This window comes from Cherax quadricarinatus, chromosome 35 (genome assembly GCF_038502225.1).
Source record: "Cherax quadricarinatus isolate ZL_2023a chromosome 35, ASM3850222v1, whole genome shotgun sequence".
NCBI classification, from domain to species: Eukaryota; Metazoa; Arthropoda; class Malacostraca; order Decapoda; family Parastacidae; genus Cherax; species Cherax quadricarinatus.
The window spans coordinates 8662119-8682301 of record NC_091326.1 but is presented as its reverse complement, the minus strand read 5'-3'; the positions used below and the strand labels follow the sequence as shown (position 1 = coordinate 8682301).

The following is a 20183-nucleotide window of genomic DNA, read 5'->3' as shown; positions in this document are numbered from 1 at the left end:
TGCATTCATGGATTTACAAAAGGCTGTGCACTTAATAACAGCGGCATCTGAAATGTCACTGCTGTTAAGTGCACATTATAATACAGTATAACTTTACCTTCACTTTCTTTGGATGACATGCATCCTGACAGCATGGTTAGAATTCTTGTACGGTGCTTTGATGCACTGTCAAATAGCATCTTATCACACTGCAATAGCCGAAGGAGAAGTAATCGTTGCATCTTACTGTTGCCGGCAGCAAACAATGGTTTGGTAACCTCATCCAACTTCATGGTTTTCGCTTTAGGTCTTGACGCACGACCAGCCACTCCTGCAGGAACCAGCACTGGCCCTGACTGCAGATTTAACAAAATTTAGCTTACTTCTTCAGCTGAAACTGTGTACATTAATTTCCATTTGCAACATTTCCTAAATATAGTCCACAGCAAACAAGGACTTCATACAAACAATGGCTATAAAAAATTTAACCCTTTGAGAATCAGAACCCCTACTCTCAGGGTTGGAAAATTAAAAAAGAAATTTTTTTATTTTTTTCTTTGGAAATCATAGAGAATCTTTTTCTGAAGGTAATAAAAGAAAAAGTACCAAATTTGATGGAAAACTAAAGAAATTACACTCTTGTGAATTTTGCTGCGTCAGCGATGCTTACACATTGGCGATTTTACCCACTTTCAGTCCGATTTTAGGCCAATTACAGCCTCTCCTCACTTAACAATGGAGTTCCACTCCTAAGACCATGTCGGCAAATGAATTCGTTGCTAAGTGAGAAGCATGCTAAAATGGTAGTGGGTTTGTGTCAACCATCTTTGATATTGTTTTAATGTCAACTTTGCACCATTTAAAATATTTCTGGTTTATTTTTAAATATTTATACAGGTAAGAAGATATTTGTTACATTCATGGATTTACAAAAGGCTGTGCACTTAATAACAGAGGCATCTGCCAGTGTTGAAATTACATATACTGTACTGATAATAAAATGTTGTATGAGTGCTGAGAATTAGAGAAATTTGAGCTGTAGTTTTGCATTAGAGAGCAAACAGAATTACTTAACTTGCAGGCAAAATGAAGAGTTTTTTTTTTTTTTACGGACTTCCATTACATTTGCACTTTCAGATTTCCAACCCAAAACCTATTACCGTTAAGTATAATAATGCCTGATTATTTATTAGGATAATTACATTTATACAGTGGACCCTCGACCAACGATATTAATCCGTTCCTGAGAGCTCATCGTTAATCGAAATTATCGTTAGTCGAGTTAATTTTCCCCATAAGAAATAATGGAAATCAAATTAATCCGTGCAAGACACCCAAAAGTATTGAAAAAATTTTTTTTTTTACCAAATGAAATATTAAGTTTAATACACACAAACTGAAGAAGACATGTACAATTACATGACACTTACCTTTATTGAAGATCTGGTGATGACTGATGGGATGGGAGGAGGGGGGACTGTGGATGGTGTTAGTGTTTAGAAGGGGAATCCCCTTCCATTAGGACTTGAGGTGTCAAGTCCTTTTCCAGGGTTACTTCCCTTCTTCTTTTAATGCCACTAGGACCAGCTTGAGAGTCACTGGACCTCTGTCGCACAACATCTCTGTCCATAGAGGCCTGTACCTCTCGTTCCTTTATGGCATTCTTAAAGTGTTTCACAACATTGTCAGTGTCACAATTAAACACTTGTTCAGGTTTCAATTCTTCACTGTCTATGTACTCCTTGAATTCCTGCACATATTTTTCAGCTGCTTTTTGGTCCAAACTGGCAGCCTCACCATGCCTTATCACACTATGTATGCCACTACGATTCTTAAATCTCTCAAACCAACCTTTGCTGGCCTTATATTCGCTCACATCACCACTAGTTGCAGGCATTTTTCTAATTAAATCCTCATGCAACTTCCTAGCCTTTTCACATATGATCGCTTGAGAGATGCTATCTCCTGCTATCTGTTTTTCATTTATTCACACAAATAACAGTCTCTCAACATCTTCTATCACTTGCAATCTCAGTTTCGAAAACATAGTTGCACCTTTGGCAAGAACAGCTTCCTTGATTGCCGTTTTCTTGGCCACAATAGTAGCGATGGTTGATTGGGGTTTTGTGTACAACCTGGCCAGCTCGGAGACACACTCCACTTTCATACTTAGCAATGATCTCTTTCTTCATATCTATAGTAATTCTCACCCTCTTTGCTGTAGGGTTGGCACTAGAAGCTTTCTTGGGGCCCATGGTGACTTATTTTGCAGGTGCAATCACTAAAAACGCTGTGATAATATGAAATGTTCCAATTGTATGTTTGGATGGGACCGTGGTGGCTGGCTGGCTGGCTTGTAAACACTGGCCACAAGTGGACGCATCTCAGATGGAACGAATCATGTTGGTCGAGTTTTTTAGCGCTAGTCGAGGCAAAATTTTTGCGTTAAAATGTATCGCTAGTCGGATTTAACATTAGACGATGCCATCGTTGGTCGAGGGTCCACTGTATTAGGTAGTAGGTTAGTACACAGCAACCGCTCAGGGAGGTACTACCGTCCTGCCAAGTGAGTGTAAAACGGAAACCTGTACATGTAATTGTTTTACATGATGGTAGGATTGCTCGTATCTTTTTTGTCTCATAGACATGCAAGTCTTACTACTTCTTCTTACACTTAGGTCACACTGCACATACATGTACAAGCATGCATGCATGCATATATATATATATATATATATATATATATATATATATATATATATATATATATGCATGCATATGTGTGTGTGTTTCTGTGTGTATATATATATATATATATATATATATATATATATATATATATATATATATATCAGGGAAGAGAGAGGTGAAGGTTTATAAACTAAAAGAGGAGGCAGTTAGGGTAAGATATAAACAGCTATTGGAGGATAGATGGGCTAATGAGAGCATAGGCAATGGGGTCGAAGAGGTATGGGATAGGATTAAAAATGTAGTGTTAGAGTGTTCAGCAGAAGTTTGTGGTTACAGGAAAGTGGGTGCAGGAGGGAAGAGGAGCGATTGGTGGAATGATGATGTAAAGAGAGTAGTAAGGGAGAAAAAGTTAGCATATGAGAAGTTTTTACAAAGCAGAAGTGATGCAAGGAGGGAAGAGTATATGGAGAAAAAGAGAGAGGTTAAGAGAGTGGTGAAGCAATGTAAAAAGAGAGCAAATGAGAGAGTGGGTGAGATGTTATCAACAAATTTTGTTGAAAATAAGAAAAAGTTTTGGAGTGAGATTAACAAGTTAAGAAAGCCTAGAGAACAAATGGATTTGTCAGTTAAAAATAGGAGAGGAGAGTTATTAAATGGAGAGTTAGAGGTATTGGGAAGATGGAGGGAATATTTTGAGGAATTGTTAAATGTTGATGAAGATAGGGAAGCTGTGATTTCGTGTATAGGGCAAGGAGGAATAACATCTTGTAGGAGTGACGAAGAGCCAGTTGTGAGTGTGGGGGAAGTTCGTGAGGCAGTAGGTAAAATGAAAGGGGGTAAGGCAGCCGGGATTGATGGGATAAAGATAGAAATGTTAAAAGCAGGTGGGGATTTAGTTTTGGAGTGGTTGGTGCAATTATTTAATAAATGTATGGAAGAGGGTAAGGTACCTAGGGATTGGCAGAGAGCATGCATAGTTCCTTTGTATAAAGGCAAAGGGGATAAAAGAGAGTGCAAAAATTATAGGGGGATAAGTCTGTTGAGTGTACCTGGTAAAGTGTATGGTAGAGTTATAATTGAAAGAATTAAGAGTAAGACGGAGAATAGGATAGCAGATGAACAAGGAGGCTTTAGGAAAGGTAGGGGGTGTGTGGACCAGGTGTTTACAGTGAAACATATAAGTGAACAGTATTTAGATAAGGCTAAAGAGGTCTTTGTGGCATTTATGGATTTGGAAAAGGCGTATGACAGGGTGGATAGGGGGGCAATGTGGCAGATGTTGCAAGTGTATGGTGTAGGAGGTAGGTTACTGAAAGCAGTGAAGAGTTTTTACGAGGATAGTGAGGCTCAAGTTAGAGTATGTAGGAAAGAGGGAAATTTTTTCCCAGTAAAAGTAGGCCTTAGACAAGGATGTGTGATGTCACCGTGGTTGTTTAATATATTTATAGATGGGGTTGTAAGAGAAGTAAATGCGAGGGTCTTGGCAAGAGGCGTGGAGTTAAAAGATAAAGAATCACACACAAAGTGGGAGTTGTCACAGCTGCTCTTTGCTGATGACACTGTGCTCTTGGGAGATTCTGAAGAGAAGTTGCAGAGATTGGTGGATGAATTTGGTAGGGTGTGCAGGAGAAGAAAATTAAAGGTGAATACAGGAAAGAGTAAGGTTATGAGGATAACAAAAAGATTAGGTGATGAAAGATTGAATATCAGATTGGAGGGAGAGAGTATGGAGGAGGTGAACGTATTCAGATATTTGGGAGTGGACGTGTCAGCGGATGGGTCTATGAAAGATGAGGTGAATCATAGAATTGATGAGGGAAAAAGAGTGAGTGGTGCACTTAGGAGTCTGTGGAGACAAAGAACTTTGTCCTTGGAGGCAAAGAGGGGAATGTATGAGAGTATAGTTTTACCAACGCTCTTATATGGGTGTGAAGCGTGGGTGATGAATGTGGCAGCGAGGAGAAGGCTGGAGGCAGTGGAGATGTCATGTCTGAGAGCAATGTGTGGTGTGAATATAATGCAGAGAATTCGTAGTTTGGAAGTTAGGAGGAGGTGCGGGATTACCAAAACTGTTGTCCAGAGGGCTGAGGAAGGGTTGTTGAGGTGGTTCGGACATGTAGAGAGAATGGAGCGAAACAGGATGACTTCAAGAGTGTATCAGTCTGTAGTGGAAGGAAGGCGGGGTAGGGGTCGGCCTAGGAAAGGTTGGAGGGAGGGGGTAAAGGAGGTTTTGTGTGCGAGGGGCTTGGACTTCCAGCAGGCATGCATGAGCGTGTTTGATAGGAGTGAATGGAGACAAATGGTTTTTAATACTTGACGTGCTGTTGGAGTGTGAGCAAAGTAACATTTATGAAGGGATCCAGGGAAACCGGCAGGCCGGACTTGAGTCCTGGAGATGGGAAGTACAGTGCCTGCACTCTGAAGGAGGGGTGTTAATGTTGCAGTTTAAAAACTGTAGTGTAAAGCACCCTTCTGGCAAGACAGTGATGGAGTGAATGATGGTGAAAGTTTTTCTTTTTCGGGCCACCCTGCCTTGGTGGGAATCGGCCAGTGTGATAATAAAATAAAATATATATATATATATATATTTTTTTTTTTTATTATCATATATATATATATATTTTTTTTTTTTATTATCACACTGGCCGATTCCCACCAAGGCAGGGTGGCCCGAAAAAGAAAAACTTTCACCATCATTCACTCCATCACTGTCTTGCCAGAAGGGTGCTTTACACTACAGTTTTTAAACTGCAACATTAACACCCCTCCTTCAGAGTGCAGGCACTGTACTTCCCATCTCCAGGACTCAAGTCCGGCCTGCCGGTTTCCCTGAATCCCTTCATAAATGTTACTTTGCTCACACTCCAACAGCACGTCAAGTATTAAAAACCATTTGTCTCCATTCACTCCTATCAAACACGCTCACGCATGCCTGCTGGAAGTCCAAGCCCCTCGCACACAAAACCTCCTTTACCCCCTCCCTCCAACCCTTCCTAGGCCTACCCCTACCCCGCCTTCCTTCCACTACAGACTGATACACTCTTGAAGTTATTCTGTTTCGCTCCATTCTCTCTACATGTCCGAACCACCTCAACAACCCTTCCTCAGCCCTCTGGACAACAGTTTTGGTAATCCCGCACCTCCTCCTAACTTCCAAACTACGAATTCTCTGCATTATATTCACACCACACATTGCCCTCAGACATGACATCTCCACTGCCTCCAGCCTTCTCCTCGCTGCAACATTCATCACCCATGCTTCACACCCATATAAGAGCGTTGGTAAAACTATACTCTCATACATTCCCCTCTTTGCCTCCAAGGACAAAGTTCTCTGTCTCCACAGACTCCTAAGTGCACCACTCACTCTTTTTCCCTCATCAATTCTATGATTCACCTCATCTTTCATAGACCCATCCGCTGACACGTCCACTCCCAAATATCTGAATACGTTCACCTCCTCCATACTCTCTCCCTCCAATCTGATATTCAATCTTTCATCACCTAATCTTTTTGTTATCCTCATAACCTTACTCTTTCCTGTATTCACCTTTAATTTTCTTCTTTTGCACACCCTACCAAATTCATCCACCAATCTCTGCAGCTTCTCTTCAGAATCTCCCAAGAGCACAGTGTCATCAGCAAAGAGCAGCTGTGACAACTCCCACCCTGTGTGTGATTCTTTATCTTTTAACTCCACGCCTCTTGCCAAGACCCTCGCATTTACTTCTCTTACAACCCCATCTATAAATATATTAAACAACCACGGTGACATCACACATCCTTGTCTAAGGCCTACTTTTACTGGGAAAAAATTTCCCTCTTTTCTACATACTCTAACTTGAGCCTCACTATCCTCGTAAAAACTCTTCACTGCTTTCAGTAACCTACCTCCTACACCATACACTTGCAACATCTGCCACATTGCCCCCCTATCCACCCTGTCATACGCCTTTTCCAAATCCATAAATGCCACAAAGACCTCTTTAGCCTTATCTAAATACTGTTCACTTATATGTTTCACTGTAAACACCTGGTCCACACACCCCCTACCTTTCCTAAAGCCTCCTTGTTCATCTGCTATCCTATTCTCCGTCTTACTCTTAATTCTTTCAATTATAACTCTACCATACACTTTACCAGGTACACTCAACAGACTTATCCCCCTATAATTTTTGCACTCTCTTTTATCCCCTTTGCCTTTATACAAAGGAACTATGCATGCTCTCTGCCAATCCCTAGGTACCTTACCCTCTTCCATACATTTATTAAATAATTGCACCAACCACTCCAAAACTATATCCCCACCTGCTTTTAACATTTCTATCTTTATCCCATCAATCCCGGCTGCCTTACCCCCTTTCATTTTACCTACTGCCTCACGAACTTCCCCCACACTCACAACTGGCTCTTCCTCACTCCTACAAGATGTTATTCCTCCTTGCCCTATACACGAAATCACAGCTTCCCTATCTTCATCAACATTTAACAATTCCTCAAAATATTCCCTCCATCTTCCCAATACCTCTAACTCTCCATTTAATAACTCTCCTCTCCTATTTTTAACTGACAAATCCATTTGTTCTCTAGGCTTCCTTAACTTGTTAATCTCACTCCAAAACTTTTTCTTATTTTCAACAAAATTTGTTGATAACAGCTCACCCACTCTCTCATTTGCTCTCTTTTTACATTGCTTCACCACTCTCTTAACCTCTCTCTTTTTCTCCATATACTCTTCCCTCCTTGCATCACTTCTACTTTGTAAAAACTTCTCATATGCTAACTTTTTCTCCCTTACTACTCTCTTTACATCATCATTCCACCAATTGCTCCTCTTCCCTCCTGCACCCACTTTCCTGTAACCACAAACTTCTGCTGAACACTCTAACACTACATTTTTAAACCTACCCCATTCCTCTTCGACCCCATTGCCTATGCTCTCATTAGCCCATCTATCCTCCAATAGCTGTTTATATCTTACCCTAACTGCCTCCTCTTTTAGTTTATAAACCTTCACCTCTCTCTTCCCTGATGCTTCTATTCTCCTTGTATCCCATCTACCTTTTACTCTCAGTGTAGCTACAACTAGAAAGTGATCTGATATATCTGTGGCCCCTCGATAAACATGTACATCCTGAAGTCTACTCAACAGTCTTTTATCTACTAATACATAATCCAACAAACTACTGTCATTTCGCCCTACATCATATCGTGTATACTTATTTATCCTCTTTTTCTTAAAATATGTATTACCTATAACTAAACCCCTTTCTATACAAAGTTCAATCAAAGGGCTCCCATTATCATTTACACCTGGCACCCCAAACTTACCTACCACACCCTCTCTAAAAGTTTCTCCTACTTTAGCATTCAGGTCCCCTACCACAATTACTCTCTCACTTGGTTCAAAGGCTCCTATACATTCACTTAACATCTCCCAAAATCTCTCTCTCTCCTCTGCATTCCTCTCTTCTCCAGGTGCATACACGCTTATTATGACCCACTTCTCGCATCCAACCTTTACTTTAATCCACATAATTCTCGAATTTACACATTCATATTCTCTTTTCTCCTTCCATAACTGATCATTTAACATTACTGCTACCCCTTCCTTTGCTCTAACTCTCTCAGATACTCCAGATTTAATCCCATTTATTTCCCCCCACTGAAACTCTCCTACCCCCTTCAGCTTTGTTTCGCTTAGAGCCAGGACATCCAACTTCTTTTCATTCATAACATCAGCAATCATCTGTTTCTTGTCATCCACACTACATCCACGCACATTTAAACAACCCAGTTTTATAAAGTTTTTCTTCTTCTCTTTTTTAGTAAATGTATACAGGAGAAGGGGTTACTAGCCCATTGCTCCCGGCATTTTAGTCGCCTCATACGACACGCATGGCTTACGGAGGAAAGATTCTTTTCCACTTCCCCATGGACAATAGAAGAAATAAAAAAGAACAAGAGCTATTTAGAATAAGGAGAAAAACCTAGATGTATGTATATATATATATGCATGTGCGTGTCTGTGAAGTGTGACCAAAGTGTAAGTAGGAGTAGCAAGATATCCCTGTTATCTAGTGTGTTTATGAGACAGAAAAAGAAAACCAGCAATCCTACCATCATGCAAAACAGTTACAGGTTTTTGTTTCACAGTCATCTGGCAGGACGGTAGTACTTCCCTGGGTGGTTGCTGTCTACCAACCTACTACCTATATATATATTATATATATATTATATATATATATAATATATATATTATATATATATATATATATATTATATATAATATTATATATTATATATATATATATATATATATATATATATATATAATATATATATATATATATATATATAATATATATATATATATATATTCAAGGTAGTAGGTTGGTAGACAGCAACCGCCCAGGGAGGTACTACCGTCCTGCCAAGTGAGTGTAAAACGAAAGCCTGTAATTGTTTTACATGATGGTAGGATTGCTGGTGTCCTTTTTTCTGTCTCATGAACATGCAAGATTTCAGGTACGTCTTGCTACTTCTACTTACACTTAGGTCACACTACACATACATGTACAAGCACATATATACACACCCCTCTGGGTTTTCTTCTATTTTCTTTCTAGTTCTTATTCTTGTTTATTTCCTCTTATCTCCATGGGGAAGTGGAACAGAATTCTTCCTCCGTAAGCCATGCGTGTTGTAAGAGGCAACTAAAATGCCGGGAGCAAGGGGCTAGTAACCTCTTCTCCTGTATATATTACTAAATGTAAAAGGAGAAACTTTCGTTTTTCCTTTTGGGCCACCCCGCCTCGGTGGGATACGGCCGGTGTGTTGAAAGAATATATATATATATATATATATATATATAGGTAGTAGGTTGGTAGACAGCAACCACCCAGGGAAGTACTACCGTCCTGCCAGATGACTGTGAAACAAAAACCTGTAACTGTTTTGCATGATGGTAGGATTGCTGGTTTCTTTTTCTGTCTCATAAACACGCTAAGATAACAGGGATATCTTGCTACTCCTACTTACACTTTGGTCACACTTCACAGACACGCACATGCATATATATATATACATACATCTAGGTTTTTCTCCTTTTTCTAAATAGCTCTTGTTCTTTTTTATTTCTTCTATTGTCCATGGGGAAGTGGAAAAGAATCTTTCCTCCGTAAGCCATGCGTGTCGTATGAGGCGACTAAAATGCCGGGAGCAATGGGCTAGTAACCCCTTCTCCTGTATACAATTACTAAAAAAGAGAAGAAGAAAAACTTTATAAAACTGGGTTGCTTAAATGTGCGTGGATGCAGAGCGGATGACAAGAAACAGATGATTGCTGATGTTATGAATGAAAAGAAGTTGGATGTCCTGGCCCTAAGCGAAACAAAGCTGAAGGGGGTAGGAGAGTTTCAGTGGGGGGAAATAAATGGGATTAAATCTGGAGTATCTGAGAGAGTTAGAGCAAAGGAAGGGGTAGCAGTAATGTTAAATGATCAGTTATGGAAGGAGAAAAGAGAATATGAATGTGTAAATTCAAGAATTATGTGGATTAAAGTAAAGGTTGGATGCGAGAAGTGGGTCATAATAAGCGTGTATGCACCTGGAGAAGAGAGGAATGCAGAGGAGAGAGAGAGATTTTGGGAGATGTTAAGTGAATGTATAGGAGCCTTTGAACCAAGTGAGAGAGTAATTGTGGTGGGGGATCTGAATGCTAAAGTAGGAGAAACTTTTAGAGAGGGTGTGGTAGGTAAGTTTGGGGTGCCAGGTGTAAATGATAATGGGAGCCCTTTGATTGAACTTTGTATAGAAAGGGGTTTAGTTATAGGTAATACATATTTTAAGAAAAAGAGGATAAATAAGTATACACGATATGATGTAGGGCGAAATGACAGTAGTTTGTTGGATTATGTATTGGTAGATAAAAGACTGTTGAGTAGACTTCAGGATGTACATGTTTATAGAGGGGCCACAGATATATCAGATCACTTTCTAGTTGTAGCTACACTGAGAGTAAAAGGTAGATGGGATACAAGGAGAATAGAAGCATCAGGGAAGAGAGAGGTGAAGGTTTATAAACTAAAAGAGGAGGCAGTTAGGGTAAGATATAAACAGCTATTGGAGGATAGATGGGCTAATGAGAGCATAGGCAATGGGGTCGAAGAGGTATGGGGTAGGTTTAAAAATGTAGTGTTAGAGTGTTCAGCAGAAGTTTGTGGTTACAGGAAAGTGGGTGCAGGAGGGAAGAGGAGCGATTGGTGGAATGATGATGTAAAGAGAGTAGTAAGGGAGAAAAAGTTAGCATATGAGAAGTTTTTACAAAGTAGAAGTGATGCAAGGAGGGAAGAGTATATGGAGAAAAAGAGAGAAGTTAAGAGAGTGGTGAAGCAATGTAAAAAGAGAGCAAATGAGAGAGTGGGTGAGATGTTATCAACAAATTTTGTTGAAAATAAGAAAAAGTTTTGGAGTGAGATTAACAAGTTAAGAAAGCCTAGAGAACAAATGGATTTGTCAGTTAAAAATAGGAGAGGAGAGTTATTAAATGGAGAGTTAGAGGTATTGGGAAGATGGAAGGAATATTTTGAGGAATTGTTAAATGTTGATGAAGATAGGGAAGCTGTGATTTCGTGTATAGGGCAAGGAGGAATAACATCTTGTAGGAGTGAGGAAGAGCCAGTTGTGAGTGTGGGGGAAGTTCGTGAGGCAGTAGGTAAAATGAAAGGGGGTAAGGCACCCGGGATTGATGGGATAAAGATAGAAATGTTAAAAGTAGGTGGGGATATAGTTTTGGAGTGGTTGGTGCAATTATTTAATAAATGTATGGAAGAGGGTAAGGTACCTAGGGATTGGCAGAGAGCATGCATAGTTCCTTTGTATAAAGGCAAAGGGGATAAAAGAGAGTGCAAAAATTATAGGGGGATAAGTCTGTTGAGTGTACCTGGTAAAGTGTATGGTAGAGTTATAATTGAAAGAATTAAGAGTAAGACGGAGAATAGGATAGCAGATGAACAAGGAGGCTTTAGGAAAGGTAGGGGGTGTGTGGACCAGGTGTTTACAGTGAAACATATAAGTGAACAGTATTTAGATAAGGCTAAAGAGGTCTTTGTGGCATTTATGGATTTGGAAAAGGCGTATGACAGGGTGGATAGGGGGGCAATGTGGCAGATGTTGCAAGTGTATGGTGTAGGAGGTAGGTTACTGAAAGCAGTGAAGAGTTTTTATGAGGATAGTGAGGCTCAAGTTAGAGTATGTAGGAAAGAGGGAAATTTTTTCCCAGTAAAAGTAGGCCTTAGACAAGGATGTGTGATGTCACCGTGGTTGTTTAATATATTTATAGATGGGGTTGTAAGAGAAGTAAATGCGAGGGTCTTGGCAAGAGGCGTGGAGTTAAAAGATAAAGAATCACACACAAAGTGGGAGTTGTCACAGCTGCTCTTTGCTGATGACACTGTGCTCTTGGGAGATTCTGAAGAGAAGTTGCAGAGATTGGTGGATGAATTTGGTAGGGTGTGCAAAAGAAGAAAATTAAAGGTGAATACAGGAAAGAGTAAGGTTATGAGGATAACAAAAAGATTAGGTGATGAAAGATTGAATATCAGATTGGAGGGAGAGAGTATGGAGGAGGTGAACGTATTCAGATATTTGGGAGTGGACGTGTCAGCGGATGGGTCTATGAAAGATGAGGTGAATCATAGAATTGATGAGGGAAAAAGAGTGAGTGGTGCACTTAGGAGTCTGTGGAGACAAAGAACTTTGTCCTTGGAGGCAAAGAGGGGAATGTATGAGAGTATAGTTTTACCAACGCTCTTATATGGGTGTGAAGCGTGGGTGATGAATGTTGCAGCGAGGAGAAGGCTGGAGGCAGTGGAGATGTCATGTCTGAGGGCAATGTGTGGTGTGAATATAATGCAGAGAATTCGTAGTTTGGAAGTTAGGAGGAGGTGCGGGATTACCAAAACTGTTGTCCAGAGGGCTGAGGAAGGGTTGTTGAGGTGGTTCGGACATGTAGAGAGAATGGAGCGAAACAGAATGACTTCAAGAGTGTATCAGTCTGTAGTGGAAGGAAGGCGGGGTAGGGGTCGGCCTAGGAAGGGTTGGAGGGAGGGGGTAAAGGAGGTTTTGTGTGCGAGGGGCTTGGACTTCCAGCAGGCATGCGTGAGCGTGTTTGATAGGAGTGAATGGAGACAAATGGTTTTTAATACTTGACGTGCTGTTGGAGTGTGAGCAAAGTAACATTTATGAAGGGATTCAGGGAAACCGGCAGGCCGGACTTGAGTCCTGGAGATGGGAAGTACAGTGCCTGCACTCTGAAGGAGGGGTGTTAATGTTGCAGTTTAAAAACTGTAGTGTAAAGCACCCTTCTGGCAAGACAGTGATGGAGTGAATGATGGTGAAAGTTTTTCTTTTTCGGGCCACCCTGCCTTGGTGGGAATCGGCCGGTGTGATAAAAAAAAAAAAAAAAAAAAAAAAATATATATATATATATATATATATATATATATATATATATATATATATATATAAATATATAGTGAGGCTCAGGTTAGGGTGTGTAGAAGAGAGGGAGAATACTTCCCAGTAAAAGTAGGTCTTAGACAGGGATGTGTAATGTCACCATGGTTGTTTAATATATTTATAGATGGGGTTGTAAAAGAAGTAAATGCTAGGGTGTTCGGGAGAGGGGTGGGATTAAATTATGGGGAATCAAATTCAAAATGGGAATTGACACAGTTACTTTTTGCTGATGATACTGTGCTTATGGGAGATTCTAAAGAAAAATTGCAAAGGTTAGTGGATGAGTTTGAGAATGTGTGTAAAGGTAGAAAGTTGAAAGTGAACATAGAAAAGAGTAAGGTGATGAGGGTATCAAATGATTTAGATAAAGAAAAATTGGATATCAAATTGGGGAGGAGGAGTATGGAAGAAGTGAATGTTTTCAGATACTTGGGAGTTGACGTGTCGGCGGATGGATTTATGAAGGATGAGGTTAATCATAGAATTGATGAGGGAAAAAAGGTGAGTGGTGCGTTGAGGTATATGTGGAGTCAAAAAACGTTATCTATGGAGGCAAAGAAGGGAATGTATGAAAGTATAGTAGTACCAACACTCTTATATGGATGTGAAGCTTGGGTGGTAAATGCAGCAGCGAGGAGACGGTTGGAGGCAGTGGAGATGTCCTGTCTAAGGGCAATGTGTGGTGTAAATATTATGCAGAAAATTCAGTGTGTGGAAATTAGGAGAAGGTGTGGAGTTAATAAAAGCATTAGTCAGAGGGCAGAAGAGGGGTTGTTGAGGTGGTTTGGTCATTTAGAGAGAATGGATCAAAGTAGAATGACATGGAAAGCATATAAATCTATAGGGGAAGGAAAGAGGGGTAGGGGTCGTCCTCGAAAGGGTTGGAAAGAGGGGGTAAAGGAGGTTTTGTGGGCGAGGGGCTTGGACTTCCAGCAAGCGTGCATGAGCGTGTTAGATAGGAGTGAATGGAGACGAATGATACTTGGGACCTGACGATCTGTTGGAGTGTGAGCAGGGTAATATTTAGTGAAGGGATTCAGGGAAACCGGTTATTTTCATATAGTCGGACTTGAGTCCTGGAAATGGGAAGTACAATGCCTGCACTTTAAAGGAGTGGTTTGGGATATTGGCAGTTTGGAGGGATATGTTGTGTATCTTTATACGTATATGCTTCTAAACTGTTGTATTCTGAGCACCTCTGCAAAAGCAGTGATAATGTGTGAGTGTGGTGAAAGTGTTGAATGATGATGAAAGTATTTTCTTTTTGGGGATTTTCTTTCTTTTTTGGGTCACCCTGCCTCGGTGGGAGACGACCGACTTGTTGAAAAAAAAAAAAAAGTATATATATACATACATACATACATACATACCCCTAGAATTGATGAGGGAAAAAAGGTGAGTGGTGCGTTGAGGTATATGTGGAGTCAAAAAACGTTATCTATGGAGGCAAAGAAGGGAATGTATGAAAGTATAGTAGTACCAACACTCTTATATGGGTGTGAAGCTTGGGTTGTGAATGCAGCAGCGAGGAGATGGTTGGAGGCAGTGGAGATGTCCTGTCTAAGGGCAATGTGTGGTGTAAATATTATGCAGAAAATTCGGAGTGTGGAAATTAGAAGAAGGTGTGGAGTTAATAAAAGTATTAGTGAGAGGGCTGAAGAGGGGTTGTTGAGGTGGTTTGGTCATTTAGAGAGAATGGATCAAAGTAGAATGACATGGAGAGCATTTAAATCGGTAGGAGAAGGAAGACAGGGTAGGGGTCGTCCTCGAAAAGGTTGGAAGGAAGGGGTAAGGGAGGTTTTATGGGCGAGGGGCTTGGACTTCCAGCAGGCGTGCATGAGCGTGTTCGATAGAAGTGAATGGAGACGAATGGTATTTAGGAACTGACGATCTGTTGGAGTGTGAGCAGGGTAATATTTAGTGAAGGGATTCAGGGAAACCGGTTATTTTTATATAGCTGGACTTGAGTCCTGGAAATGGGGAGTACAATGCCTGCACTCTAAAGGAGGGGTTTCGGGATATTAGCAGTTTGGAGGGATATGTTGTGTATCTTTATACGTATATGCTTCTAAACTGTTGTGTTCTGAGCACCTCTGCAAAAACAGTGATTATGTGTGAGTGAGGTGAAAGTGTTGAATGATGATGAAAGTATTTTCTTTTTTGGGGATTTTCTTTCTTTTTTGGGTCACCCTGCCTCGGTGGGAGACGGCCGACTTGTTGAAAAAAAACAAAAAAAACATACCCCTCTGGGTTTTCTTCTATTTTCTTACTAGTTCTTGTTCTTGTTTATTTCCTGTTATCTCCATGGGGAAATGGAACAGAATTCTTCCTCCGTAAGCCATGCGTGTTGTAAGAGGCAACTAAAATGCCAGGAGCAAGAGGCTAGTAGCCCCTTCTCCTGTATAAATTACTAAATTTTAAAACAGAAACTTTTGTTTTTCTTTTTGGGCCACCCTGCCTCGGTGGGATACAGCCGGTGCGTTGAAAGAAAGAAAGAAGACACATGCAAGATTTCAGATACGTCTTGCTACTTCTACTTACACGTAGGTAACATTACATATACATGTACAAGCATATATATACACACCCCTCAGGGTTTTCTTCTATTTTCTTTCTAGTTCTTGTTCTTGTTTATTTCCTCTTACCTCCATGGGGAAGTGGAACAGAATTCTTCCTCCGTAAGCCATGCGTGTAGTAAGAGGCGACAAAAAGGCCGGGAGCAAGGGGCTAGTAACCCCTTCCCCTGTATATATTACTTAATGTAAAAGGAGAAACCTTCGTTTTTCCTTTTGGGCCACCCCACCTCAGTGGGATACGGCCGGTGTGTTGAAAGAAAGAATTACATTTATATTTTCCCTGTATCCTTAACAAATTAGAGAAACAGCGCTTTGCAGGTAAGGGAACAGAATAGAGGAAATCAGCTCTAATATACAATATTTATGTATGCATACTGGTCAGAGAGCCCATCGTAAATCTAAAACGAGTACATCGCTAAGTAAGGAGAGGCTGTAGAGTTTCAAAATAGTGTCCAGAATAAACAATGCAGACATTTCTGGCACTAAAATTTCCTCTGTTCATTAGTTACATCCCCAGGCCTCTCCAATATTACACATGAATTCCACTTAGAATTTTTATTCAAACAAAAATGGAAAATTTACTGTTATGAAGACTAGTGCAGTACTGTAATAATTGTATAAATAATGTCAGTGCATTCCTAAAAGCATATTAGACTGGACAGATGGACATGTATTATATGAGGGACATCATTTGCGTACTCTGGAATATCGGCAAAAATCGAACATTTCCGCTACTTTGAGCTCAATTTCAAACTACAGTGGACTCCCGGTTTACGATATTATTTCATTCCAGAAGTATGTTCAGGTGCTAGTACTGACTGAATTTGTTCCCATGAGGAATATTGTGAATTAGATTAGTCCATTTCAGACCCCCAAACATACACATACAAATGCACTTACATAAATACACTTACATAATTGGTCGCATTGGGAGCTGATCGTAAACCAGGGGTCCACTGTATTTTCAGTCCTGAAACCAATCAAAACCATTTCTATTTCTATCAAATGAGACCAAGAAACTGTGAATACAACTATAAAAACCATACAAAAATGCACCACAAAGTCACTGTTTTAAACCAAAAACACGCTCACAGTTTTTTCTTATTATGCAATGCTTGCTGCGGGATTTTTTTATATAGTGCACACTTACTGCATAGACCCATTCTCTCATCTCAAGGCCCAAATTTACCATTCACAGCTTATATGAATGAGTTGAGCTCATGGTGTAGAACTACAGGACCGACTCTGGCTTCAAAGCCAGGGTCGGTCCCACAGTTAAGGATGTCAGTCATTATGAAAAAGGGTAAAAATATGTATTAAATGAGACTAAAACACCAATTTGTACTAAAGGAAACTTAACTATACTGCACAGTGATCTTTAGTTTTTTGAAAGTTACTGAAGTGGAAAACCTACCAATACATTTTTATGGGATATTTCATTTTTTACAGAATAGATTAATTAGCCAGAGGCAGACCTCAATCAAATGAAACAAAGTGCCACTGAGAAGGTTATATGCTTAAGGTATGCATGCAGAAAAAAATTAAATTTTTATCCCTGCAAACAAAATACACATATGAAGAAAAATGCATAAAGTGAAGTTTAATGTCCCAGGTATCATGGCTAAGATGAAAGAATAAAATCAGTTCTTCCTGAATACAACAATGAAACAATGCAGAAAACTTCATGCTCAGTAAATTTATTACAGATCACAGAAGATAATCAATAAAAGCTGTAACTTAGGAGAGGGGAAAATCTATGAGGAGAATTACCTAATGAGGAAAAGTGCAAATGATGGAGGGGGATAAAAACAACTGCCAGAGTGACAAGGAACTAGACAAGCAAATGGAGCAAACATGGACAGAAGACTTAATGAGAAGTAATGCTTCATGTGAGAAAATATCTGGGAGGACACAAGGTAGCCAAGTAGAGACAACAGGATAAAAAAAAATTGAGAGGCAAGTGTGTATGTAGAAAGATCTGGAGAAGGCAGTACTTAGCATCTGTTAATTTAGAAAGAGCATCACATGCTGCTTTTGTAGCATAATTAAAATTAAGAAAAGGTACTGTTAAGATGCAAAAAATATCCATATAATGAAGCAGCCAATGAACAGAAACAGGAGATGGTTGAGAAAGTATGTCCATTTGGAATTCATATCTAATGAAAGACTGGTGAAAAAATACAATACTGGCAGAGATTACAGTGTAAAGTGGCATATGACATTACATACAGGTAATCCTAGTACTCATGACCTAACTGGCATGAAGAGAGCCATCATTTGTTCAGCAGCTACAGCCTGAATCATTATTGCCCACAGGCACAATATTATAAATAAGGGTTCCATTCCTGGAAATTAATTGCATACCTTAAAGTTTGGGTTACTGTAGCCTTATCTCACCAAGTAAAAATAGCCAAAAATGCAGGGGCAGAGGAAGAGGAGAATCCCCAAGGGTCAGGAGGTCATAAGTTGGTGAGTTTCATGTAATGGACATGCTTTTTTTTTTAAGAGCTTTTATAAAGAAACTGAAAATCATGGAAAGAAAAAATGGTTTGCAGAGGCAGATTTCAAGAAGACTAAAATTATCGACTCTACCTGTTGTATCAATTGATAGCATTATTGTCCATGATACATTCATTCCCCATGAAACGATGATAAAGGTTACAGAACTGTATTAACTGATGAAAGTAATACAAAGTTCTGAGTGACTAAGTTTTTTGGCAACATCAAAATAATATGTATTTGTGCTTATTTCTGAAACTATAATCACCTGATAACACAAGTGCAACACAACATGAATAGAAAATCCAACTAACAAATACAGTGGTACCTCGAATTTCGGCCATATTTCGTTCCATAAGGCTGTTCGAGTGCCGTTACTGAATGAATCTGTTCCCATGAGGAATAATGTAAATTAGATTAGTCTGTTTCAGACCCCCAAAAATACACTTACAAAAGCACTTACAAAAATACACTTACATAATTGTTTGAGTTGGGAGCTGTGCGAAATTTGAGGTACCACTGTACAGTACAGGCATGCCTTCCTTAATATTCAGACCTGATTTCAAAATCTAAGAATACTATAAGGGCAGTGATCAATGGAGCATATTAAATCTACTGGGGTAAAAAAAAATGGCACTGTAAGTACATTCTGTAATGTACTTGCTTACAGAGTACAGTGGTTCCTTGAGATACAATGGGCTGGAGTTATGGTAATTTTGAGGTACAATTTATTCTAGTTAAGTGACAATTGTGGTACAATTTGCCTTAGTTAAGAGTTGTGATGAAAAATTTGAGACATAAAATGCATTTGTGATTTAATTATGGCCTCTAAAGTTAGACGTAAACGGGCTGTGGGGGCGTTGAGCCCCGGAACACCCTCCAGGTATACACCAGGAAGATCAAACAAGAAACTGTGAAAAAACATGATGCAGTAGTAATTAGAATTAGTGCATTTGTGCATGATTATGGCTTTCCACAATCAACCTAATGTACAATTTATGTAATTTACTCAAACTAACTTCTGTATACTATTAAAAGAATTACAAATTTACAATGGATTACAACCTGCATTGTGTCTTCTTGTGTCTGCACCTGGCCACCCACTAATCGTGAAATCTTGCTCTCTTCATCACTGTCATATCCGCCTTTCACCTGGAAAGGACAATGAAATGTTAAAATGTTAAAAGCAAGGGGGGATATAGTGTTGGAGTGGTTGGTACTTTTGTTTAATAAATGTATGGAAGAGGGGAAGGTACCTAGGGATTGGCGGAGAGCATGTATAGTCCCTTTATATAAAGGGAAAGGGGACAAAAGAGACTGTAAAAATTATAGAGGAATAAGTTTACTGAGTATACCAGGAAAAGTGTACGGTAGGGTTATAATTGAAAGAATTAGAGGTAAGACAGAATGTAGGATTGTGGATGAGCAAGGAGGTTTCAGAGTGGGTAGGGAATGTGTAGATCAAGTGTTTACATTGAAGCATATATGTGAACAGTATTTAGATAAAGGTAGGGAAGTTTTTATTGCATTTATGGATTTAGAAAAGGCATATGATAGAGTGGATAGAGGAGCAATGTGGCAGATGTTGCAAGTATATGGAATAGGTAGTAAGTTATTAAATGCTGTAAAGAGTTTTTATGAGGATAGTGAGGCTCAGGTTAGGGTGTGTAGAAGAGAGGGAGACTACTTCCCGGTAAAAGTAGGTCTTAGACAGGGATGTGTAATGTCACCATGGTTGTTTAATATATTTATAGATGGGGTTGTAAAGGAAGTAAATGCTAGAGTGTTCGGGAGAGGGGTGGGATTAAATTTTGGAGAATCAAATTCAAAATGGGAATTGACACAGTTACTTTTTGCTGATGATACTGTGCTTATGGGAGATTCTAAAGAAAAATTGCAAAGGTTAGTGGATGAGTT

At 39.6% G+C, this 20183-nt stretch overlaps 1 protein-coding gene across 1 annotated transcript in view; it reads right to left on the bottom strand.

Annotated features, from left to right (window-relative positions):
• The window catches only part of Sym (symplekin scaffold protein), a 90059-nt gene that overhangs the window by 45109 nt on the left and 24767 nt on the right, over positions 1 to 20183 (bottom strand). The window contains exons 9-10 of the mRNA XM_053785367.2: positions 19332 to 19418; positions 98 to 335 (exon numbers count right to left, since the gene is read on the bottom strand). Coding sequence (XP_053641342.1) covers positions 98 to 335; positions 19332 to 19418 — 325 coding nt within the window. The remainder of the gene's footprint in view (positions 1 to 97; positions 336 to 19331; positions 19419 to 20183) is intronic.